Raw genomic sequence first — 25,750 nt, 5'->3', positions numbered from 1 at the left:
TTCTGAATGAAGGGGCAATTTGCTTGGATTTTGTTTCTAGGAAATGGCCATAAGGGATTTTATATGTAACCATAGTTCCACAGTGTGACCTACAGTAATATTATCTTCCTTTTATTTACTTTGCTTTTAGTGTGTTCTAGTGCAACAGTGGCAGATATTGTGTTTCTTGTGGATGAATCCAGCAAAATTGGGTCAAAAAACTTCCAGCTGATTAGGGCTTTTCTGTTAAAAATTGTTAATGCCCTAGATATTGCTCCAAGCAATGTAAGAGTTGGGCTAGTGTTGTACAGTAATGAACCAAGACTAGAGTTCACTCTTGACACATTCGAGGATAAACTGGAAATACTGAACTACCTGAAGAATTTACCATATCGAGGTGGGCAAGCATATACTGGAATAGCGATTGAATTCCTGAGGAATAAGGTTTTCACTCAAGAGGCAGGCAGCAGAAAAAAACAAGGAGTGCAACAGATTGCTGTGGTTATCACTGATGGACAATCCTCGGATGACTACGCTGAACCAGCATCAAAACTAAGACGTGAGAGTGTTACAGTCTATGCTGTGGGCATCAAGAATATCCCAGAGGGTAGCAAACTTGATAAAATTGCAACGTATCCCCCAAGGACTCATGTTACCGCCCTGAAGTTTTTTCTACAACTGTCGAATATTGCATGGAAAATAAAGAAACAACTTTGTAATGAGATTGTGGCAAAAACATTTGTAGTCCCGTTACAATCACAAGGTCTGAAGAAAGGTAAGAAGTATTCATAAAACTGTCATTTCCATGCTGCCGATCTGATGTGTACAGAATCTGCACTTAATGCAAGGGGAAATTAAAATTCAGAAATATATTTGAGATGTTTATAAAGATCTGGTGATTGTGGACCCAAATATCCTCCAGCCAAGATCTGTCCTGCTTAGAACCCTCCCCTATATATTCCTGCCCTTCTGGGGAAGTATGTGACAGGAAGCTTTTGCTGCTTCCCCTTGAGCAAATTTCAAATCTTCCTCATGCTCAAGTGAAAGTGATTCTTCTCAGGATTCTTCAGGTTAATTGTCTGTTATAGTTTGCACAGCTTAACAATATCTACAAATAGATTGAGTCAATTCTCTGTTATGTGAATCCAGCTTATATAAGAGCTCCAACTGTTAAAATCACTTGTAGGTGTTCAATGATTCTGAATTGTGACACTGAAGTAAAATGTTGTCTCTCACCTCCATATAATAGCTAGGCTAAGTAACTAGGCCATGCTGTTACTATGAATTCAAGAAGCTAGTCTCTCACAATACAAACCCTGGTAATATTTTTATCTTCATACCTAAATTCTACCCAGTCTGTCACAAAAAAGTTTCTCTTACCATTCTGTTTCAAATTAGCTTTAGTTCTAGCTGTGCTTCTTCATTCTTTTGTCTTTGCAGGCTGCCACACTATTATTGTACCCCACTGTGTCTGTCTTCTATTTTTCTTACTCTAATAGCTGTTCCAGTCTTAACTTCTATCCCATCATGCTTACTGTCCTTTTTATTACTGAGTGCCAGTAACAAAAGTGGCTTTTGTTATTCTATTATATTGCTTTGACGCATTTCATTGGTGCAGAGAAGTCTGGTAATTTCTTATTCAATTTATTCAACACTCAAGATTTTATAAGGTTTTACACTGAAGGACTTTCCAAATAAAATTATTAGTAGCATTTAGCTACCTACTTCTTGAGATTGTGTTACAGTAAAGTGATTTTCTTACACCTGGAAGTGTCAAAACTTTTGTAATCTTTTTCTTATTGTTTGTTAGGTTGTGTGGACACAGAGGAAGCTGACATTTATTTCTTGATTGATGGTTCTGGAAGCATATATCCATCCGACTTCAAGGACATGAAAACATTCATGAATGAGGTTATCAGAATGTTTCAACTTGGAGCTAACAATGTTCGCTTTGGTGTGGTTCAGTATGCATCTGAGTCAAAGACAGAAATCATAATTGGCCAGCACAACCAAATGATGAGGTTAACAGAGGCAATTGACAATATTGATCAAATCGGTGGAGGTACCAGAACTGGAAATGCCTTAAAGTCTATGAAAACTCTGTTAAAAATGGCTTATAGGGAAAATGTTCCACAGATTCTGATAGTGATTACAGATGGTAAATCTGAAGATGGAGTGAATCAGGCAGCAAGAGATTTGAGACAACAAGGAATCATTATCTATGCCATTGGCATCAAGGATGCTGTTCAACAAGAGTTGGAGGAAATAGTGGAGACAAAAAATAGAATGTTTTTTGTGAATGACTTTGATTCTCTGAAACATATTAAACGTGAAATTGTGCAAGAAATCTGTTCAACAAATGGTAAGAGGATCTCTTATGCCTAATCTCTTCCAAGCAGTTAGTGTTAGGTTGTGTTCATACAGTTTGGATTATTCTGAAAATGATATTGCTGCGTGCCAGAAATAGAGATTTGTATGTGGGTGATCTCAGACTTTGCCATGTCAAGACTAAATAACATCTCAAGATACCAACTGTACCAGTCACCAAGCAAAGTAAAATGAGGCTAAATACCAGAAGTCAAAATCCAAGAAGTAATGAAGTGTCCTAGAGTAAAACCCTAAGTATTTGCGTATTGGCATGTGCTAAGTATTTGCGTATTGGCATATTTCATGAGAACAGACACAGAACCCAGTGATAATTACCTGCAGTCTAATATCAGGATACTTGCTGTTCTGAACAGGTGAACAGTCTGAGCATTGCACAATGCTGACTTTTATGAAGAGATAAATTCATGTTATTCAACACGCAAGTCGAGGTGTTTTTCTGACACGTGCAGAATACTCTTACCCAGGATGAACAGATCATACTGTACAACATACTATCTTAGAGGAAGCCAACCATATCAAATCGCAGAATTCTTTCTCTTAAAACTGGGAGATGAAGAAAGGCTCTCCAGCCTTCTTTTACTTGTTAGCCATTAAATCTCCTGTTCGCTCTCATCTGTCCTCGCCTGCGAAGGACATCTGTCTTCTCAGTCCGTCATTTACAGATTTTTTGGGGGGTTTGACGCAGTGAAGGTGTTAAAAGTGCAGGTGAAATCTGTGATTTTAACCTATTCCTTTTTTTTTTTTTTTTTTTTTTTTTTTTTTCTTCCTTTATTTCTTAGTCTGTAAAAATGTGAGAGCTGATATTGTTTTCCTTGTGGACAGCTCAAACAGTATTCGACCAGCTGAGTTTCAGAAGATAAAGGATTTCATGCAGTCATTTGTCATCAAGGTAGATGTTGGGCTTGATAATGTTCGAATTGGCTTGATTCAGTTCAGCTCTGAAATAAGGGGAGAGTTCCAGCTGGACAGATACAGCACTGTAGCTGATGTGCGGAGAGCCATTCAAGAAATACAGCAGATAAAATCGGGAACACTGACTGGGAAAGCACTGACCTTTGCTGCCTCTTACTTTGATCCTCCTAGAGGAGGGCGTCCTGAATTAAAACAGTACCTGATAGTGATTACTGGTGGAGAAGCCCAAGATTCAGTAAAAAGCCCAGCCAGAGCCATCCGAGACAAAGGTATCACTATATACGCTATTGACTTGCTCCAGGCGAACAATTCACAACTTGTGGAGATCACTGGCACCCAAGACAAAGTGTTCTTTGAGAGTGAAATGAACTTCTCAGAAAAGCAGATTCTCTTTGAAATTTGTAATCTACAGAAGTGTAAGTAGTGATGATAACCCTCTCTGTTTACTCTCTTCAGGTACTTTTTTCTTTTTTTTTCCTGTTAACTCTTTATAAAGGAAGATTTTGTTTTATGTGTTCATAGTGGATTTTACATCTGTCACCCCCATATGATGCAGTGTCACTGGAGTGAAATGTGGTATAAGAACCTATGTTCTTTTACCAAAAGAACTTGTTCTTTTTGCAGGCTTTAATCTCATTCTTTTCCTCATAAGCAAGTAAATAAGTATTTCTCCTCTTCTGTAAAATACTCTGCACTTTGTGGTTACAGCTGGAACATGGGAACAGAAATCTCTGTACAAAGTTTTGAAGAACATTGAGGAGTGATAGAGACAGAATTATAACCTTATTTCTTTTTCTTCTTTTTCCACTGACAGCGTGCAAGAGAGCAGAAGCTGCTGATATCATGTTTGTAGTGCATGGATCATCTGGTGTTACAGACCTGCAGTTCAAAAGCATGCTTCGGCTTGTAGAAGCAGTAGTTAACAACTCAGTGGTTGGGAAGGACAAAGTTCAGTTTGGTGTTTTGGTCTATAGCTCCAAGCCAGAGGTGCAATTCTCACTGAATTCGTATGCTTCCAAGTCTCAGATAAGAGAAGCAGTATTCAGCTTGAAGCCTCTGTCAGGCCAGCCCTTCACAGCAAGAGCTTTGAGCTTTGCCAGGCAGAGATTTGATGTGAACTATGGTGGACGTGCATCATCTCTTGCTGTCACTAGGATCCTTGTTCTCATTACTGATGAACCGACAGTGCCATCAGATAGAGACAACCTTCCAATGGCCATAAGGGCTTTGAAGGAAGATAAAATCATCTTAATTACTGTTGGAGTGAGCAAAGCAAGCAGAGAAGAGCTTGAAGAGATTACTGAAGATCAGGGAAGATTATTCTTTGCACAAAACTATGATGCACTAGAAAACATACACGAAAACCTGACTCAGATAGTGTGTGAGAAATCTAAGCCAGGTAAAGAAGACTTTTGAACAGATCCACTTGGTCTTTTTCTGCAACTGCAGAGCTGCAAAGGGAAGATCGGTGTTAAATATTTTCTATGGATGTAATAGGAGGATGAGTGGAAAAGTCTGGAAAGAGTTCTATGCTTAAAATACAGTGCACATGAAGATTCAGTCATGAAGGTTACTTTCTGCGAATGGTCTTCCATCAGTTGTTTCCAAGGGGTTGCTTACACTGATGGAGGCAGATGTCTTTTAACTCCTAGAAACTATTTTTTATTCACACATGCTAGAACTTTAGACTTAGGAATTCTGCCCCACTATACAAAGCTCATCCCAAAGAAGAGTATTAAATTTTAAAGATATAGAGGTTCAGGTGTGTTAAAACAAATAACAAATATATCACCATATTGTACCCAGTGTACTTGGGTAGTTCAAATGCCATCATATGTGTGAAACTGGGGTAAGAATGAGAGGAGTATAACAAATATAGATACAATTTTTGCTAAAAATCCAGTGAACCTGCACTTAGTGTAAGTGTGGCCCTTGCTCACAAATGTATGTGGTGGCTGATTCCATCTACCCTGTACACAACAGCTCATCAGTTCCTAGTACATCCCTTCTCAAAGTATGCTTTGTGCTTAGAGAAGGACCCAGTGTTAGGAGATTCCATTTATCAAAGCACACATGATACCTGTAGAAAGACTTTTATTCAGTGACTCATTTTGCATTGGCTTCTTGACCACCGTTTTTTCTTACTGCACAACATCCAGAATCAGGCTCTTTCTACCAAAAATTAGATCCAGTGAATTGCACCTCTGATACCCTGGATAGAAACTGCCCATAACCATGTGAAAGAACTCTACTTAGGAAATGAAAATGGCAGGCAAGAATTTTCTCCAGGCAGAATCTGTCTTTCTCCATAGCAGTCATGTAGTTCAAGAGTTTTCTCCTCACAGTGGCCTTTCAAGTACAAAGAGGGTGAGTGTTTGTGGCAGTTATTCTGACTTCACTTCATTGGTAGGTAAAATCTGGCTTTGTTTACAAGTTCTCTTTTCTTATTGCTGTCCTCAAACAGTCTTTTAGCTGATATGTAAAGAACTATGATTTATTCTGCAAGTTAATTCTAGGAAAGGATGAATTTTATCCATGCAAGGAAGATTTCAAGATTGATGTTGGATAGATGACAGGTAGATTGTCCTTGCACAGCCTCTCTGTGAACAGCTTTTCTGACTAGTGGCTTACACTGAAGAGACTAAGTAAAAAGTTAAACAATGCCAAAATTGTTCCTCACTAATTGTTTTGTTGTTGTTGTGTTGTGTCCTGTCCTTGCTTTTTCCCTAAGTTTGCAGCAATCATGTGGCAGACCTGATATTTTTGATAGATGGATCAGAAAGTATATCAGAAAACAGCTTTTCCATCATGAAGACCTTCATGGAGGATGTTGTGGACAATTTTGTTATTTCTAGGGACAAAGTACATGTTGGAGTAGTCCAATATAGTCAAGAACCCCAGAAGGAATTTTATCTTAATGAGTTCTATAGTGACACCGTTATAAAGGAACAGATAAACAGAATCGAGCAACTGAAATCTTCTACATTCACTGGCAAAGGACTGAAGTTTGCCCAGAGACTTTTTGAGCCTGCCAATGGAGGCCGCAAGTACCAAGGAGTTTCGCAGAACCTTGTTGTGATTACAGATGGATATTCTGCTGACAGAGTGGATGATGCAGCCATGGCTTTGAGAAGCAATGGGATACACGTCTTTGCAGTTGGCGTAGGGATTGTAAACTCTTTTGAGCTGCTCCGAATAGCTGGTGATGCAAGGAGAGTGTTCACAGTGGAGAACTTTGATGCGCTGAAAACAATCAGGAGCACTATTACCAGTGAGATCTGTGAGCCTGAAGACTCGACTAACCAGGGTAAGCAGCATAAATCTGTTGTTGGATATGAAATGGAGAATATCCACATGGCTACGTGTAATCCCTAGCAAAAGTACCTAACTATGCTGGGAAGCAGAGCAACTGTTTTACCAAATAGTTCTGCGAAGGTTACTTAGTTTTGTAAATTTCTACACTTGCACCTTTTTTCAGACAAGAACCATTATTCTTTTAGCAATGGTGACTGGTTTCTGGGGTGAGATAGTGCTTCAAATCTAGCATTCACATTCATCATTCCTTGTTGTTTGAAAGGAGACAGGGAAAATGTGCCTCTGATATCCTAATTACAAGAGAGAAAAAGGACAATTCATTGATAATTGAAAAAGAGCCTTTCCAAAAACCTATGCTGTCTATAGCTAAATATGGTCATCCTGTTCCAGTGGAACTGTCAATAGCAACTGTTGACAAAAATTAAGTCCTACAGAGGTCCTGTGGAGAGGTTTTAAGGGTAAAATCCATGCACAACTAGAAAAAATCATTCTTTCCTGAAATGTTGATCACCTTTATAACCCTGCTGTTCTCTGAATCTTGAAATCAGATGGGCAACCTCACAAGCTCTGGCTAATGGACAACTGTTTTATTTTATATGTATATGTATATATATATGTAAAACATATATACATACACATATATATATATATAAACAGTTTTAATATTTTCATATATATAAAATATAAAAACTGTTTATATATATATATAACAGTTTAATATATATATATAACAGTTTTTATATTTTATATATATAAATATATATATATAAAACTGTGTGTATGTGTGTGTATATATATAGATAGATAGATAGATAGATAGATAAAACTGTTTAAGAGAAATACTTTCTTGCTATGGACTAAGCAGAAACACTACTCTGAGACCTAAAAGTCAGTCAGATTTTGTGGCTGTAATAGTGCATTGTCTGTGACCTTGCATGTTGAAAGGTTTTGGCACTGCTTAGAAGTTAATCATACCCTTCAAATGGCAGATTTGTACTGCAAAAACTGAAACATAACAATTTGTGTTCTGAGGTGAAATTGTTTCTGGATTTATTTGGTTAAACTGCTGAAACACATTCATCTTTCCTGGGGCTTCTCTCCCTGTTTCTGTAGTGACCTAACCAAATTTTAATCTTCATTTCAGTTGTGAGCTCTGTATGTTTATTGTCTGCATTGTGTTCTTTTATTACATACCTTTGACTTCCCCTACAAGTAGAGCTATAAATAATAAAACTACAATGAAATTTATATGGCAAATTTATCCATAATAATTAGCCCAAACTAGCAAATATGAAAAACAACCTTGTATTTGTTAAATGCTAAAGAGCTAGTGGGTGAAAAGGGAGCAAAATTAAGGAATGTACTGTTTTCCACATAAAATTACGCGCCTCAGACTTCCTTGCAGTTGTTCGATGACAGGTGACAGTGCATGTAGGGCCACAGAATGAAATCCAGTATGACAAATCGAGAATCAATGTACAGGAGAAATAAGGTGAGTACTTTGGCTGGCTTGGTAGGTTGTGGTGGAGGAATTAATCACATTGCAATACTTACTGTTGTTGTCACAAGCTCTACAATCAATTCTGTAATGGAGATAGCCCTCACCTTACAGCACGGTGGATATCATATGATACACTTCAGGGATTCTCCCACTATTGCTTTTGTTTTTTTGATCTACTGTTCTGTATTTGTATGTGCTATCTGATCTTGTGACAAAATGATAAATCGCAGTCAGCTATCAAGCTTCACATTGCAATTGGAATATGTGTTACATATTCTCAGTTGATAGCAAAGCTTGTGGAAATATTTATAAGTCTAAGCCCTTTAAGCCATCTAAGCCATTTGGCAGCAGAAGAATAACAGTGAGAACAGTGAGCTGTTTTGCATTTGAATGCGTATGTGCATCTAGTGAATAAGATCAGTCCTTTGTAGCTGCTAGTTCATGTAGCCCCAGTGAAACTGATAGACTATTAGGTTTTCTGAAAATATGAAATACCATCTCACTGATTCTGACTTCTGGTTTTAGATCTACCATGTTGAATTTTGTTCCACTCCCATGATTCTGTGTCTTAGCTTCTGCTGGGACAGTTTTTCTTCATAGTGTGTGGTATAATGCTATGTTTTGGTTTTAGTAGAAAAACAGTGTTGGCAACACACCAATGTTTCTAGTAGAAATTAGAGCTGGGAGGGGGCAAGTTTAGATTAGGACAGCTGATCGAAACTGGCCAAAGAGGTATTCTGTACTATCTGACATCATGCAGAAGGTGAGTTGTAAAAGGAGGAGTATGATGGCCTGCTGGTGCTTGGGAACTAGCTGGACGTTGGTCAGTGTGTGGTTAGAAACTGCTTGTGCATCACATACTATACATATAGTGATAACTATTATCCTTTCTTTTTTTTTTGCTTTTCCTTTTCTTTATCTTAGATTTTATCTCAATGCATGAGTTCTACTTTTTTTTTTTTTTAATTTCTGATTCTCTCCCCCATTCACTGGGAAGGGGAGGAGTGAGCAAATGGCCACAGTACTATGATGAAAGACAAATAACATAAATAGTGTATGCTTACAGTCTCCTGTTTCTTCTAATTTCTTCACAGATTATTGCAATATAGACCTTGCTATAGCAGTTGATATTTCAAGACCTATGCAGTCTGCATCTTCACTGCTTCTGAAACAGAAACTGCAAACATTCCTCCCCAGGCTTTTATTCCAGATGAAATCTCTTCCAAATATCAGCTGTAGTGCTGGATTTCCAATCAACGTTAGGTTCAAATTCCAAGTATTGTCACAGACCAAGGAATTCCTCTTCAACTCGGATTTTGAGGACTATAATGAAGAGATCATACAGAAGTTCTTAGATGCACAAACAGTGGTGGATACTTACCTGAACGTAGACTTCTTACAGGCAGTTCAGGAGAAGTTTTTTAGTGCAACCTCTGCTAAAGTGAAGGTAACTTAATGGTGTGAATATATACACTTGAAAAAACACATGGTTTAACATTTGCTGACTCTGGTGCTGATTATTCCGTGGAAACAAAAGGGAGCTCAAAAATCGGTGAATCAGGAATTGGTGAAGTTGAAGGCTTGACTTAATCTCTTTTGAAATGAAAGGATTAGTTTCAATTAAGTGAAAGAACACAGTGCAGTGTTTCAGGATCACTGCCTTTATTTTTAATAAGGAAAATTTCCCTTCACCAAAGTAGTTCTCTAGAGTCTGCAGTAAAGCAAATGTAGGAAACATAAAATGTTGATCAGAGTTTAGGAGGGAGGACTTGGAGTCATTACTATTGGGAGCAAGAAATGGTTTACTAGTGTAAACCAGTGTACCAGCCTCTTTCTGGGAAACGAAATCCACTGGATGAGTTAGGCCTGAGAAGATTTCTTTTGATTTGGAGGGGAAAGATGAGGAGAGAAATAGGAAAAGACTGGTAGCTCTGGGGGAACTGTAAGAAGTTCTTCTTTCCTAAGCCCTGAAAGAGGCTTGATAATAATTCTTTGGCTTGAAAAGATGAGAATATATCCAATAGTAAGGGCTAGAATTTTCATCCTTATGTGAGTTAAACCACATCTTAAGTCTTATTAGGGAGAGAGTCAAGCTGGGTGGTATGGTGTTTATGTGGGAAAGAGTGAAGGGACATAAGCATCTATGGAAAGGCAGGAGGGCACCTGGAGATGCACTCGGTGCAGCTCAAATGGCATCCAGCTGAAGATGGTCTTGCAGAAAGAGAAAATTTTTGCTTCTTCGGAGTTATTTTTCACATTCACGTACAGGTGAACACCTTTCACAAGCAAAGCTCTTCAGGAGATAAGACACAGCAGAACTGATCTTCAGGTTAGCATACTATATGGTAGATATAATACAATTAATAGCAATGCTAAGAACTGACAGGCAGGACGCATCTTTCAAGTAGGAATGTTTTCAGGTAAGAGAGGGTTTTGTATTCTTGCTCTCTTGCTATCATGTATGTTCCAGGTCTGTACAATGTAGTGGAATTTAAACTTTTCAAGTTTAGTTTTCAATGTGAACTACTTTTTTTTTTTTTTTTTTTTTTTTTTTTTTTTTATGGTGACATAGCTTTTAATATTTCTTTTCAAGTGATTCAGTGTTACTCTCTTTACTGACAGGTTCTGTTAGTATTTTCAGATGGGTTGGATGATTCACTGGAAGATCTCAGAAAAGCAGCCACTGCCTTTCGACTCAAAGGTATTACAGCACTGCCTTGATGCTGTGGCCTCCTACTGCCCTGAAGCCCAATGTATTTCTCTGATACTATACATTTTCTAAATAATATGACTTATTCGAAAGGCAAATGGGATCCTGGGCTCCATCAGGAGAGGGGTGGCCAGCAGGGACAGGGAGGTGATTGTCCCTCTCTACTCGGCTCTTGTGAGGCCCCATCTGGAGTACTGTGTCCAGGTGTGGAGCCCTCAGTACAAGAAAGACATTGAGATTTTGGAAAGGGTCCAGAGGAGGGCGACTAAGATGATCAGGGGGCTGGAGCACCTCCCCTATGAGGACAGGCTGAGGGAGTTGGGCTTGTTCAGCCTGGAGAAGAGAAGGCTGCGGGGTGACCTCATTGCAGCCTATCAATACCTGAAGGGAACCTACACCCAGGAGGGGAGTAAACTCTTCAAAAGGGCTGATAACAGCAGGACTAGGGGAAATGGTTTTAAGTTGAAGGAGGGAAGATTTAGGTTGGATGTTAGGGGGAAGTTCTTTACTAGGAGAGTGGTTAGGCCCTGGAACGGGCTGCCCAGGGAGGTTGTGGATGCCCCGTCCTTGGACGTGTTTAAGGCCAGGTTGGACGGGGTCCTGGGCAACCTGATCTGAATGTGTATGTTTGGTGGCCCTGCTAGGCAGGGGGGTTGGAACTACATGATCCTTGGGGTCCTTTCCAACCCGGGTGATTCTATGATTCTGTGATTCTGTGATTATTGCACTCAGAGTTATGAAGAACTGACTGGGAGAGTGTGTGCTTCCCCGTGTGAACCATCCATGTTCATGACGTTCAGAATAATTGTATGTTCCAGGGCATTCAGGGTTTTTCATCTTTAGTTGTATTCTTTAGAAGCAGTTCCTTCTGAAGAAGGGAATTTAATTGGAAAATCACTAGTCATAATTTTTGTCTCATATGTTGTTCTCAATGGCTCTATTTCATTTAACGCAGTGTAAAATTTAGGTTTTAGAGAACTGCTATTATTCACAATCATGTTGCTGATTAAATAATTTAGTTCAGGCATTCACAAACTTTTATTTACACTTATTTTGAAGGTCTTGATGCCCTTCTTTTAGTTGGCTTGGATAATAGTCAGAACCTGACTACACTTCGTGAAATAGAGTTTGGCAGAGGTTTTGAATACAATGAACCTCTGAGTGTTGGATTTCCAGAGATTGCAAGCATCTTGCAGAGAAACCTTGTAAGTGCTTTTGTGACATAAACAAAAGGGAAGAAGTCTGTGTTTTGTAATTTATTGTACAGAAATGTTATGCTATTTGTTTTTTTTTGTTTCGTTTTTTGTTTTCTGTTTTTTTTTTTCAGGATACTGTTGCAGAAAGAAAATGCTGTAATGTTGTTTGTAAATGCCTTGGAGAAATTGGTGATCATGGAGGCTGGGGAAATCCTGGGAGGAAGGTAGGAGAGCTGTGGTCAACAAAAAAATTGCTTTATTTTTTCAATGTCTCTTTGTATTTTGTAGTAATACAAAGCATGCATTCAGATGCCCATAACCTTTGTCATTAGGACAGATGGAGACAAAAGATGTAATGTAATCGTTTCTCTTATCCATGTTGCTATTACAAAGGTATTTTTGTAATGGAAGTACCTCCATAATTATAGTTAAGTGCTCTTCTTCACAGAATTCAGCAGTAAATAGAGAGGGATTTCAAAATGATTTCTGATAAGATGATTCAGCACTTTTAGCTAACTGTGAATAAGAAATGGGCAACTGCCAAGCTGAGAGTAGGAAATAAAAACCCCTCTTCACAAGATGTGAGACTTTTGTGCCTGATCAATACAGCACTAATTTACAACATTTCAGGTTTTTTTATTATCTCTTTTATTATCTGTTTCAAATATAGCAGACTTCATCACTTCTACAGCATGCTAATGGACCTCATTATTAAGGTTTTTAGTATAATATACAAATAGAGACTATATATTACATTAATTCCATTATTTCTTCTTGTTTTGGGAACACTCTAAATAGTTTGTAATTGTATTTTACACTCTTCAGTTGTCTGGTTGGAGATAAATCCATTTTTACTTATCTCTTAGCAAAGGTGTAGTATTGTAACGCTGATTTCTTCCATTACTCTTGTTGGTATTCTTCCACCTGCTTTATTCATCTGAACTATAATGCTCAGATGAAACAGTGTTCAGAAGGTAGATGTAGTTGTACTGCAGGTGGATGGACATGATGTGTTGGGTTGTACAGCTTACAGTCTTAAAAACATTTTTTGCAGCACAAATTTGTCACAATTTCTAGAAACTCTGTACTATTTCCTGTGCAATAGATGTGTATATATGCATACTAAATAGATTTACACATACTTAACCTGAGGCTATGAGGTTTGAGTCAGTTGAAATACAAAGTTTTAGTATTCACAAAGTTGTCTTAATCTATTGCAAAATCTTTGTCCTATCCAATTTTTTGCCTCCTTATATTTTTCATTTCACCTTAGAATTTCCTTATGGTTTCCTCCTCAAAATCATAAAGATTGATACTTAATTTGACCAAATAACCCACTAAGCTTTGTTAATCTGTTAGGTTTGTTAATTCCTGAAATAATGTTTTGAACCTTATATTGAACGTTATTTTACCAATTTTTTTCTTCCACAACAGTGTCAAGTATGCAGAACTCTGTGCAGAGTGGTTGCATTAGCACAGCAGGTGGAACCTGCTCTCCCTAGCTTAACTGGATCTGATTTTTCAAGAAAATTTTTCTGTCCACATGGGCAGAGTAACTTGATGCAAATAAACTCAGTGTGCTTGGAGAAGAGTGTTCTCTTTTGCTCCTGTCTTTCAGGGAAGTACAGGTTACAGAGGATCTCCTGGCCACCCTGGTGAGGAAGGTGGGATTGTAAGTAAACATTCTTTCTTTTTAAGATGGTGTTTATAGATGCCTGAACCTGCCTGCACTTACTCATTCGCTCAGTCTTATCAATCCTAACCTAAAATGTGTTTAAGCAGCATCTGAAGACAATTACATGGACTTGATTCTATGTGCATCTGCACTTCACCATAACAAGTAATAGCTTCTAATGTAGAAACAGAGTCAGTCAGAATCACAGAATAGGATCTTATGTGGCATAATTGTAAGTCATATTCTTATTTTCCATGGCAGATTGTGCAGATAATTATTGCAAAAAAGGCCATCCCATCCCTTCTTAGCATAGCTGAATATCTTATGACTGTCTAACAAAGTTAAATTCAGCAGTGTTTTGGTGACTTTCTGAATCCTTTGCATTGTGCTCTTCCTGTCAAAGAGTTCTGCATAGTGTACATATGCCAAAATTCAGTCCCCTGGGAATATTGCTTCTTTTGCAGTCTGGAAACAAAAGAAATCTTGCTAAGTGTAAGTGACAATTTTCTTATGCTTAAAGCAAACTACTATGTTTACAGTACTGCACACAACTTGAATATCACTCCTAATTACAAGTGAGAAGTCTGCAAACCAACAACCAGAGAAGGATTTCTTTCTGTGTATTTAACTGTAAAGTCTGCAGTGGACTTCCAATTTTCACAGTAGGTTACTCAGCCTAAATTTTGCCCTTGGTTAGACTGCCTGCAGGAAGCCAACCCTCTCTTGAAAGTGGTGATGGAAACGAAGAGTTGTCTTCTAGGATTATCAGGAAACTGCATCAGGATGGTGGTTTAATGATTTCTTTAGAAATCACTGGTTGTAGCTATTTGAGCAGTATCCACATTTATTTATTTATTTATCTGTCTATTTATTTATTTTTCACGTAGCCTGATTTTTCTAATGATAGAATAAAATTCCACATAAGCAATTTCCAGAATTAAAATTAAAATTGAAGCCCTGAGGTTCTTTTTTAAAGTGAAAATATTCTGAGTACTTTGAAATAGGAAATACCTGATTTTTATTTTTTTGCCACAGTATTTTGATTTGAAAAATTCAATGTCTTGTCTCTTGAAGTTGTGAAGGGATCAGAACAATTTTTTTCTTTGTGTGTGAACAGATGCACAATAGGATAAGGAGTTTAAAACACAAAAGAGAATAGATTTATGTTAGACATTAAGAATAAATTATTTACCATGAGGATGTAAGGTACTGATGCAGGTTACCCAGAGAAGTTGTGGATATCCCATCTCTGCAAGTGTTCAAGACCAAAGTGGATGGGGTTTTTGGCAGACTGATCTAGTGGAAGGTGATCCCATCCCTGTGAGGGAGCTGGGAACTAGCTGATCTTTAAGGTCCCTTCCATCCAGAAAGTTTCTATTATTCTGTGATTTTACAGAATTAAAATTCTACTTTTTTTTTTTTTTAAACCTTCTGAGAATGTAGAGTGATCTGATAGAGCAGTTAAATTATGTAAGTCTTGCTTCTAAATTTCCTGATGCTTTTTTTTCTGTTTTTCTGTACCATGGAAGGATCTCAGAAGCTGTCTGTTTTCTGCATGTGAAGTTCACAAATGAAAATTTACCATGTGAAATTCCCTAGTAAAGGCTAAACTTTTTTTTCAGCCATAATATAAATATTTTAAGTATCCAAAACATTTGAATATAATAAATGCATAGCAGGAAGTGGGTAATAGGCTACGTATAGGAAATGCCACACAGCAGGGAGTTTGCAGAGATAATGCTGGACAGTTTTGGATTATAATTGTGTATTATCCAGCTCAGATGTTAGTCAAAATGTGTCACACAGACAACAGTCAGGCCAAAAAAAGGTTTCAAACTTTATTTATATTGTATTGTGACTCTGTGGTACCTCTATCTAACTTAAGTTAGAATGTGATCCACAGTGCACTTTTGCTAGTCCAGAGAGAAATGAGTTTAATGAGTAAGGAAAGCAGAAAGTCATCTCTGTTTTTCTGATGTCAGGATATCCAAGTTATTTCTTTTACCTGTTAGTACCAGAGCTCTTGTTTGGTCTGGGTTTGTTTTTTTTTTTTTTTTTTTTTTTTTTTTTATAATTTTATCTACTGTGTGGTTTAACCTGGCAAGCAATAAAGCACCATACAGCTTCCCCATCTCTATGGGAAGAGGAAGAGAACTGGGAAAAATCAAAGTAGAACTTGTGGTTTGAAATGAAAACTATTTACTAAGAAGAAGAAAAAAAGAAATAGTAACGACTATATATATAATATATATAATATATATAATATATATAATATATATTTTCCCCAGGACAGTTGGTGCATAACACAATTGCTCACCACCAGCTTACTGATGCTCAGCCAGTCCCTTGAGCAGTGGTGCTGCCCCCAGTCAGCTCTCTCCACAGATTTTTCTTTTTTGCATGATGTCGTATGGTAGGGATTATACCCAGATTAGGTCAGCTGGCCTGCTTCTGTCCACACTCATCTCCATGTGCTTTATCAGCACACCTGCTGGTGATGTTATTATTCTCTTTTGCTTTAATCTTAATTATTTAACCAATAAACATCTTTATAAGGATGAGTTTTAACATCACTTTTTTGCTTCTTAGGGAGACAGGGGTACAGTTGGTTTCAATGGGACTCGAGGAGATAGGGGATGTGCAGGTGCCAGAGGCCGTAAGGCAAGTATGTCACTGAAGTGTTTCTTAATCTTGTTTTCTGCAAAACTGTTCTGTGCTGCTGCTTTCCTGAAACATGGATGGGGAGAGCAAGACCTCCAGTTGTAAAAGTGTACAATTTTTGCTCTCCTTTTGGGAGGCACTTTGTAAGCAAAATGAATCAAGGGAGTTTGCTGACTCAGTTATTGCCAGCAGCTTTTCCATCACCAGCTCCAGATTGGTCTGAGGTAAAAATACAGATCATTATAGGATGGAAGTAATAATGAAGACTGTACCTCTTCATAAAGGAAAGGGGTCAATCCCCAAAGTGGCGGTAGGTCACTTTCCAAAAAGTGTTACAAATACTGAGCCCAGAGTGCCCTTTCACATCAGGCTGGTTTATCATGCTTCTGAAGATTGTCACCAAATTCAATTGATGTTTCTTTTCATTTTTAGGGATCCAGGGGTTATCAGGGAAGTCAGGTATGTGTTTCCATGTGTAATCAATTTTTTTTTTAGGAGAATAATGTTCTGCTTCGTTTTAATTCATGCTACCTTATAAGATAAAAAATAGAAAGGAACAGGTTAAAAGCATCAAAGTATTTAAAGTGCCATTAATATGTTTGTATAAGAATTTAAGTGTGAGCTGTTTTGTCTTCCAGGGTAGTAAAATGACTGTGGTCTCAGTTAACTGTTCTATTTTTAACAATAAATGAAATCTATTTTTTTCTTTATATCCAGTAATCATAGAATCATCAAGGTTGGAAAAGCCCTCTAAGACTGCTTGGTCCAACCATCGATCCATCCCCACCATACCCACTGACCATCTCCCTCAGTGCCTGTATGTGTTTCTCGGGCATCTCCAGGGTCGGTGACTTACCATTTCCCTAGGCAGCCTGCTGCAATGCCTTACTTCTCTTTCTGAGAAGAGATTTTTCCTAATATCCAGCCTGAAGTCAGAGTGAAAACTTCATGGAGAGCATCATACAATGGGTGTAGATTAGACCCAGGCTCCCTACATGATCTGAAATGACTGCTTTTTCCTCATTCCTCTTACTTCTGTCCTAAACTAAATCACTGTTCTTAAAAGATTTACACCTGGCCAGTTTTATTTATAATGGAAAACCCAAAATGCGAATCTGTAAGCTAGTTCTATTTTGGAATATACCTAGATTTTGGAGGTACTGAATTTGTGCAAAACTGTATAACAAAATACAACTTAAATCCTGGAAAAGATCTATAATTTTATCAATTCTCATTAACTGTTCTTAAATATTAATTCTTTTGAAAGCTAATAATTCTTTAAAAGTTCTTAATTATTAGTTCTATGTTGTAATCAGTATTTTAAACTGTTCTTGCTAGCCATTACTACTACACACCATTTTTTTTTTCCAAGTTTCCCAAAGCAGAGTCATCACTTCTTCCCTGATAAAAGACACAAGTGAATTGGTGCTAATATGATGGGGTTTTGTTTATTGTTGTAGGGTGAGCATGGTGAGAGTGGATTTGATGGCATCGATGGAGAACAGGTAATCATGAAGTGCAATTAGAGAAACCTATTTCAGAGTTTAAAAGTACAGGTTTCTTTGCCTTTGAATGGGTTTTAAAGCTGAACAGAAATTCAGTTGTTTAGGGAGAAACTTAGTTGTTTGGAGTTGCATGCCTACTAGAGGTTGGATCCTGCCAGGCAGAATTTGAGAAGCATGTTTATTGGAAAGAACATCTGTTATTTTTTTCATTTCCTCTTTCTTTCTTCTTTGTGAGTTTAGGGAGAACATGGATCTCCTGGATTTCCTGGAAAGAAAGGCAGCCCTGGAAAACGGGTAAAATATCCTTTATAAGAATGAGATTTTATGAAAACAGCTGTCTGAAGTGTAGCGCTCTCTGTAATGCCCCTGACTTGTTCTCTAATATGTTACAGTGTCTAGTACGTATAGCTACCCATTCTCTATGATGGCTCCTGTTGCAAATCTGTGTAGCTCCACTTAGATCTATTATCTGGCCTTCCACTACCATGGGTACTGTCTCTACCTATACCAGAATTTCTTATATTTCTTTTATGACTTCAGGGCAGAAAAGGCCCCAGAGGAGAACCAGGTGAACGAGGAGAACCTGGTCTAAGAGGAGATCATGTAAGTATATTTCTTCATTTTTGTTCTGCTGAACCAATTTTGTGCCTGGTTTTCATGATGGAGCTACCTGAGATACGATGTGATACATGATTTGAAGAGTTTTTCACATTTCTAGATGTTGCAGTACTGTCCAAAAAGTATGGTACGATTCAGGAGTTCTGTACTCTTTAGTTGCTGATGAACTGATCTGTTTTAATAAGTTGCTTAGAAGCAGATGTTTAAGCCTTAGGTCTTCTGGTTGTCCCTTGCATTTCTGCAAGGAATGTTTAATTATTTCTGTTTCTACTATGAACAACATAGCTCCTTTTGGAGGTATTTATTCCTCCCTTGTGGTTTTCATTATAAGAGGAATTTCTCAATCATTTAAAATCCCTTGTAACTGACTCTTGGTTAGAAATTTATAATGATGCAAAGGTAATTCACTTCTTTGTGCCACCATATCTTCTTTGTTGTACTCCAGAGCTCCCTATATAAGTGACTAAAATTTCACTGGCGACATTGTATTTATTGTATCACAACTTTGTCTTCTCATCCATATTTCAAAGATCTTTGTTTTTCTCAAGAGTTAAGTATAAAGTGATGACTCCTGTCTTCTAAAGCTTATGAAAGATATCAGATGTCATGGTAACTGGCCTTCTTTGAGGAGTCAGGATTTCATGTATATGTAGCTTCAGATGGCTAAATATAACTATTCTAATACAACTTCATCTGAGAATCGTTAATTAGGCACGATCTTAGCTCAATTTACTCAGACAACCAGAACAACTTCACGTTTTAAGGATTTGATTTGTTTCCCATTGGTGATACATATTTTCACCTTTTTGCAGAAGTGCCTATAAAGTGTTCTTGCAAGCATATATTTTTCAAATAGCCTTTATGCATTTCTTTTTGGCCACGATGATTAATCTCGTTAATCCTATTTCCATGTTCTGCATCTATAGGTAGAGTAATAAAGGTGTGATCACTGAAAATGTTTAGTTTTCTACTGAACTTTTCCAGGGAGATCCTGGGATTGACAATAATATTGCTGGTCCTAAGGGAGAAAAAGGAAACCCAGCATGGCAGGTAAGCAAGTAAATCTGTATTAAAGAAGAATGAGGATTTGGATAATTGCTTAGCTGTACTTCCTATCTAGTGACTAAGCAGCTCTTTTAAATTTACCTTCAGTGCATATCTGCAACACAAAGTTTTAAAATGAGTTTGATGTTGATTAAAAAAAGCCACTAAAACTTTCTAGCAGCATGCAAGAAAAATCCACTGTTTTTAAAAGTTTGTTTCTACTTAAACAAGTAGCTGTGTATGTATGCATGTCTTTGCAAAATTTGCTGAAAGTAGTAGAAGAACGATGAAGGTCACTCCTCAGAGAATAACTGTGTTTTGATGACTTTTTTGGTAGCAAACCTTACTCCCTTCTCATCTTAAGAAGTACAGCTGAAAGACCATAGTCCATAAAAATGGTTTCATAAAAGCTTTGACAAAATGTCAACAATTAGTAACTGCTCAATTGGAAATTCAAAGCAAGTATGATCACTGTACTTTGTAGTTCCTTACTACAAGTGATTTGCAGATGATGACTCAGCTTTTAGCATAATGTAACTGGTTGGAATAAAATTGCTTAGGAGAAGAATCTAAGGAGGATCATAAAGAGAAGAAAGTGTAATTACAACTAGAAGAAACTGTATTTAAAGGTCTTATTGTTTTGTTTTGCAGGGAGACCCAGGACCACATGGACTCCAAGGAGAGCAGGGCCATGCTGGTCCTGATGTAAGGATAGCGATCAATACAGAGTAGAAATAATTGATCCAAGATACAGTGGTGTTCCCACTGAGAGGATGAACAAATCTTGTTTTCTTTGTGGGATTAAAAAATTCCTGCAGTAAAAAGGAACAAAACAAATCTATAATTCTAACAGTGAAGCATACTTTGCTTCAAATTTAGTAGCTAATGTTTTTTTGTTTTGTTTTGTTTTTTTAAATTAAATAAAATTTGCTATAAAACTAATTTCAGGTCTTATTAATGTGAAATTATAAGCCTTAAATTCAGTGCAGCCTTTTCTATGTAGCTTAATTGTTTTGTTACTTCATCACAAATGAATTTATCCCTTTATCCCTTCTTCCTTCCTGGGACTGTAAATTCCACATCTGCAGCTCTTTTTAATCCGCTGGGAACTGGAACCTATGAAGGCACCCCTTCTAGTTTGTCAGAATGGTCCCTAATGATAATGCATGGAATCACTGTCACTTCTTAGAAGTGCAGAACATTCTGAAGTCCTCTAGTGATGTGAAGTTTGATAATATTCACTGGTGCGGCTGAGCAGTGTGCACTGGAAAGTGCTGTAGGCCCTTTGCCTTAGGAGAGCAGTGGACTCCTATTTTGGCCAAGGAGCAGTTGACTGGGAAAGTATTTTACAGAATTCTGTTGGGATGTCTTCCCTCTCCTTCACTAAAGGCCTTTTCCCTGGTAAATGTAATACTTGTGTAGGGTTTTTTGACCCAAGTCCATTCTTTTCTCAATTTTACCTTAAACAAATGGATTTTTTTTATTGTTTGTAAATGATCTCTGTTTTATATAAGTTGAATATATTTAATAATAAGTTATTTCATGTATTTCTCAGTGTTTTGGATGTAATCTCTCATCCTGCTCCTTTCTAGGGTGCAGAAGGTCGAAGAGGCCCTCCAGGTGTAAAGGTGAGTGGCTAACACTGCTGCTGTTTATCTACATGCATCTATGGGTCCAGCCTGAGCTTTTGTTCCACTTAACATAGAAATTTCCGTGTGATCTAAGACACAAGTTTTCAGCAATTAAGTCAGCCTTGTGTGGATGATATACAAGAGGCATTCCTGATTTGAAGGATTTAGAACTAGAAAGAAGATGGACAGCTTTCACTGAAATAAAAGGGCAATTTTATTATTAATTATTATTTTTTTTATAATTAATACATAATAATATATTACTATATATTTTAATATAAATTTGGGAACATAAATAGAGAATTGCTAAACATGACAGAAATGAGTGGAGATGCTGCAGTAAATGGCTAATAGTTTTCTCTTCCTTTGCTACAGGCGTACATGTCTGCATGGTACTTCCACACACTCTAAAGCTCACTCCTGTAGAGAATGATTTAATGTAGCAAAGAATTATCTTCCTTTGAGCAGCAGGATATGACTGTATAAGGAAATATGGTATGGACTGTCCTTCTAGAAAAGGAAGGTTTTATGCTGGAGTACAAATCAACCCATCTTTCAGATGAAGATAGATACTGGTGGTCTTTTGCTATGCCATCTAGTAACATGCTCAGGGCCAAATTATCATGTAGAGAGAATCAGCCAGAAGAATCCCAGTTACTGCATAATGACTCAGATTATTTTTGTTTGTTAGTAAAATACACTGAACTAATGCTCCATCAACAAACTTGTAAACTTTTCACCATATCCTGAAAAGGGCAGTTTTCCAGGTCTTACAGATGCATTAATCTGTTGCTTTTTTGTAGTAAAAAAAGGAGGATTGAAAGAATACTTTCAGTAAGAATAAGAAATAAATAGTTCCTAAAGAAGCAGAGCTAGCTGTTCTGAAGACAAGTAGTCAGCAGGCAGAAGGAACAGAAGTGGCAGTATAGCCTTAGGGACGTGCTTGTCACAGACATGAATAGCACTGCAGTTTTTGTGCTTTGCTCTCAAAACAAAACCAAACAGTAAAGAAGGGAGAGGTAAAGTAGAGGATGACATAAGGGGGAGAAGCACCAAAGGTTGTCTTCTGAAACTGATTCAAATTATCTAGAAACGTTCTGTTGGCCTTGTATTCTTATGTGGTGTGCCTAAGAAAAATTTTCTTCTACTTATCCATTTTCACTGTAGTCAGTGTTATTTGTTATAGCTGATTTTGGTGGAAATCTATTTCTATTTTATTTATTTGTTTTGCAGATGTCATAAGCCTAGCATCAGTCTGTAACTAATGTTCTGGGTGTCAATGTTTTTACTCTAGCTATGAATAAACTTATTGGTTATTTCTTTCTATTGATATTTTTTATTCTATTTCTGTGGAAGGTAAGAGTATTACCTATATTACAATATATTGAAAGAGGCCTTTTCAATATACTTTTCCTCTGGAAATTCTATCCGTAATTACCTGTTTCCCAAGAATCTTCAGAGTGCTGTTATCCTCTCCCTAGTGAAAGGAGATTTTCTGTAAGCTTGTAACATTTTGATGCAAATATCGCAGTTTTATTCAATCCAGCAGAGACAGAAAATATTTATTATGGATGGCAGCTAAACTGACAGCTTTAAATGGCAACTTTATGTAGATGTGAGAAGGAAGCAATTTGTTTTTTTTTCATCTTCAGGAAAGACTGGACTTATCTCACTGAGTGAACAGTGTGAAAAGTGAGGTAGATAACATTTAATTGTAGGATGAATTGTGAAGTCATGATTCTACTCTGTAGGTGGTGGAGGTGCTCTGTTCTTGTGGCCCTGTCTTTGTCAGTTCATAAGAGAAAGGTAATGCAGGAGTATTGCTGAGACCATGGTGTAAAAGGAAAATAAAACTGACCTCTTGCTCTGTACCTTATGCGTTCATCACATATTGTATACCAATTAAAAAAAAGCTACTTAATTTTTTTTGCTTTTTAATTGAGTTTTCTTCAGCAGGAAGTTGAAGCTGCTTGAAAGTTACTTGGATGAACTGAAATAAACATTCTTTCAGCTAATACTCTATGCAAACACAAAGTGATTATCTGTTGATATGCATATTTTCTTATCAAATCTTTTATTTACATGTGTTTTCTTTTGTTCTGGCAGGGTGAGCAAGGAGAACTCGGGGAAATGGGTTACCCAGGAGACCCTGGTCTCCCAGGCCCACAGGTAGCTAAAAGTACTTTGGATTTGATTTATGTTAGCAGTGGAGAAATTAGTTGTCAGTCTTAATCTTTTTTATTTTGGAATGCTTTGTTTACTTCAACTAATGAATATTATGAGGGAAATTCCTTGGCAAATATCTTCTGTGACCCTGAGGAACTGAATGTATGAAGTTTCTCTTTACGTTTATGCATGTGCAGCTTGCAGTGAAATCAAGAGGAAAGTAAGAAATCTAATCAATGCATTTCTAGTTTACAGAATATTTTCAAATGTATTCATTAGAAATTGCTAGTAATAAGTACAACCTGTTGAATTTTGAATGTATTGTATTTCCAGGTTATTATGACATTGTGAAAACTATATGCTAATTGACCAAACCAAAGAGAAATGTTTTGTGATTTTAAAATGTGCTTGATGAAGTTACTTTGAAGAGAATTATGGTGGTAGAAGGCTTATAATAGCTTTCAGGTTTAACATGTTCCATCCACTCACTATATAGACATCTGGAGAAAGTACGCCCAGCAGAGTGTTGCTTAACGTCTCATGGGTGTCATAGACACCACAGTGGCTCTCTGAATGCGGCCTTCAGGCGATGAACATCTCAGGTGCTTCACAGAGGTTAACTCTTATAGTCAAAGGGCTGGAAGTTTCATCTGTGCATTAAGGCTTGCAGAACAATCTAATCTTCATTGAAAATCTATCATTACTGAACTGACTTTTCTTTTTTTGTGTGCCAGGGCCCAAGAGGACCACAAGGGATCAGAGGACCTCCAGGACCACAAGGCATGCCAGGCTCTCAGGTTAGCTTTAAATAATCCTTGCTTCACAGCTTAGAGCTTTTGATTTCTCAGAGGTGGTATTATTTTTATAGTGAGGTTTTTAAAGACTTACAGAAAGAAGAAACTGAACAATTTCCAGTATAGTTGTTAAGGAAACTGATGGTTGAATGAGGCTGCAAATTTTGATTTTGATTATACTGAAATCACAGCCCTGAAAATAAGTTTGGATGGGTGAATAAGAAGTGAGCTAAAGTATTGTCAGTCTTTTGCATGGTTGCAATGTAAAGGCTTAGTTCTATATTAATCTCTCAGTTCCACAGAATCAGGAGTAGCACTATGGCTTGCAGCACATATAGGAGCTATATACAGTGGAGCAGTTGAAGACGAAGTTAAGTAATCAGCTTGTCATTGGTGGTAGAGAAGTTAAATTATTGGGGTGTAGTTATAGCTGCTTTTTTTATTACTGGCCTTAGTATTCGGGGGGGGGGGGGGGGGAATCCAAATCATTCTACTCCCACAGTAAAATCTTGTTGCTGTTTGCAATTAGAGAATTCAGAGGGATAAGTTTGTATTTTCTATGGGTAATTGTTTTGAGAAAAGCATTTAAAAGCAGAACAAAACAAGTGATACACTAACAATTTCTTGTCACTTGCCAACGGAGACCCAGCCAGTCTTCAAGCAGCAGCAAGCTGCCTGGCCAGCTCCCCACTGTTGTTCAAGTTTTCTTCCTCACATGTCACACAATACATCCCTTCAGCCAGTTTAGATCAGCTGTTCTGGTTCTGTCCCCTCCTTGCTCCTTATGCCCCCTCAGCTCCCCTCACTGGAAGGACAGTACAAGAAGCTGAGAAGCTATAGTGTCCTTGGCTCATATAGCACTGTTCTGCAACAACTAGAGCATCAATGTGTTGTCAACATTGTTTTTCTCTTAAAGTCAAACAGCAGCATCATACCAGATGGCATGAAGGAAAAAAAATCAGCTCCATCTAAGCTGAAACCAGAACATATCTAATACTAAGTTATAACTATTGAGCCCTGACCACTGATCTTCTCACTTGAGCATAATGCTGTTGGCTTCAGGATTCTTATTCTGGAATTACACTGGTATGACTCCAAATTGGAATATCTGACTCTATCAGCCTTGGGCATCTGCTTTAGTCATGTAAGGATGCTCATGATTAAACACTGATCCAGTGTATATATGTGTGTATATATATTCACTTTGTGCATTTTTGTCATACTTAAATATGTATGTAGGTAGAAAATATTTATTTCACACTAAATAACATTTTGAGAATTTTACTGTAGTCACACCAACAACAGGAAATAACTTGAATGACAGTGTGATACATAACCTACTGTGGTCCTTGAAGAGCTTTGGTGAAATCTGTTTCTGTGCTAATATGTCTATACTGATTGTACAGTAACTTCAAGTGGCAGTGAATCCTTGAGTTCTTCACTATTCACTTCTTTACTGATATTTCTGATTATAGGCTAGTCTGGGTCCCCCAGGTCCACCTGGCTCAATTGGAAAGCTTGGTGCAAGAGGAGCAAAGGTAAACATTTTTGATGTACATGATCGCAGCAATCATTCAGCATCATTCAAGAATCTGACTGAAGAGCCATGAACTAATATTGTGTTGTTCTTGTGGAACATGTGAAGGTTGATGCAT

General features: G+C 37.4%; 1 protein-coding gene across 1 annotated transcript in view; it reads left to right on the top strand.

The window, feature by feature from the left end:
- The window catches only part of COL6A6 (collagen type VI alpha 6 chain), a 57,825-nt gene that overhangs the window by 18,599 nt on the left and 13,476 nt on the right, over nucleotides 1–25,750 (top strand). The window contains exons 5-25 of the mRNA XM_042888510.1: nucleotides 131–754; nucleotides 1,790–2,341; nucleotides 3,147–3,695; nucleotides 4,094–4,678; nucleotides 6,011–6,586; nucleotides 9,190–9,542; nucleotides 10,718–10,796; nucleotides 11,865–12,010; nucleotides 12,133–12,225; nucleotides 13,620–13,673; nucleotides 16,266–16,337; nucleotides 16,770–16,796; nucleotides 17,798–17,842; nucleotides 18,083–18,136; nucleotides 18,383–18,445; nucleotides 19,445–19,510; nucleotides 20,156–20,209; nucleotides 21,097–21,132; nucleotides 23,242–23,304; nucleotides 24,036–24,098; nucleotides 25,571–25,633. Coding sequence (XP_042744444.1) covers nucleotides 131–754; nucleotides 1,790–2,341; nucleotides 3,147–3,695; nucleotides 4,094–4,678; nucleotides 6,011–6,586; nucleotides 9,190–9,542; nucleotides 10,718–10,796; nucleotides 11,865–12,010; nucleotides 12,133–12,225; nucleotides 13,620–13,673; nucleotides 16,266–16,337; nucleotides 16,770–16,796; nucleotides 17,798–17,842; nucleotides 18,083–18,136; nucleotides 18,383–18,445; nucleotides 19,445–19,510; nucleotides 20,156–20,209; nucleotides 21,097–21,132; nucleotides 23,242–23,304; nucleotides 24,036–24,098; nucleotides 25,571–25,633 — 4,217 coding nt within the window. The remainder of the gene's footprint in view (nucleotides 1–130; nucleotides 755–1,789; nucleotides 2,342–3,146; nucleotides 3,696–4,093; nucleotides 4,679–6,010; nucleotides 6,587–9,189; nucleotides 9,543–10,717; nucleotides 10,797–11,864; nucleotides 12,011–12,132; nucleotides 12,226–13,619; nucleotides 13,674–16,265; nucleotides 16,338–16,769; nucleotides 16,797–17,797; nucleotides 17,843–18,082; nucleotides 18,137–18,382; nucleotides 18,446–19,444; nucleotides 19,511–20,155; nucleotides 20,210–21,096; nucleotides 21,133–23,241; nucleotides 23,305–24,035; nucleotides 24,099–25,570; nucleotides 25,634–25,750) is intronic.

This window comes from Lagopus leucura, unplaced genomic scaffold, assembly GCF_019238085.1.
Source record: "Lagopus leucura isolate 7727_CA_CO unplaced genomic scaffold, USGS_WTPT01 Super-Scaffold_100157, whole genome shotgun sequence".
NCBI classification, from domain to species: Eukaryota; Metazoa; Chordata; class Aves; order Galliformes; family Phasianidae; genus Lagopus; species Lagopus leucura.
This window is presented reverse-complemented; position numbering and strand designations above follow the sequence as displayed.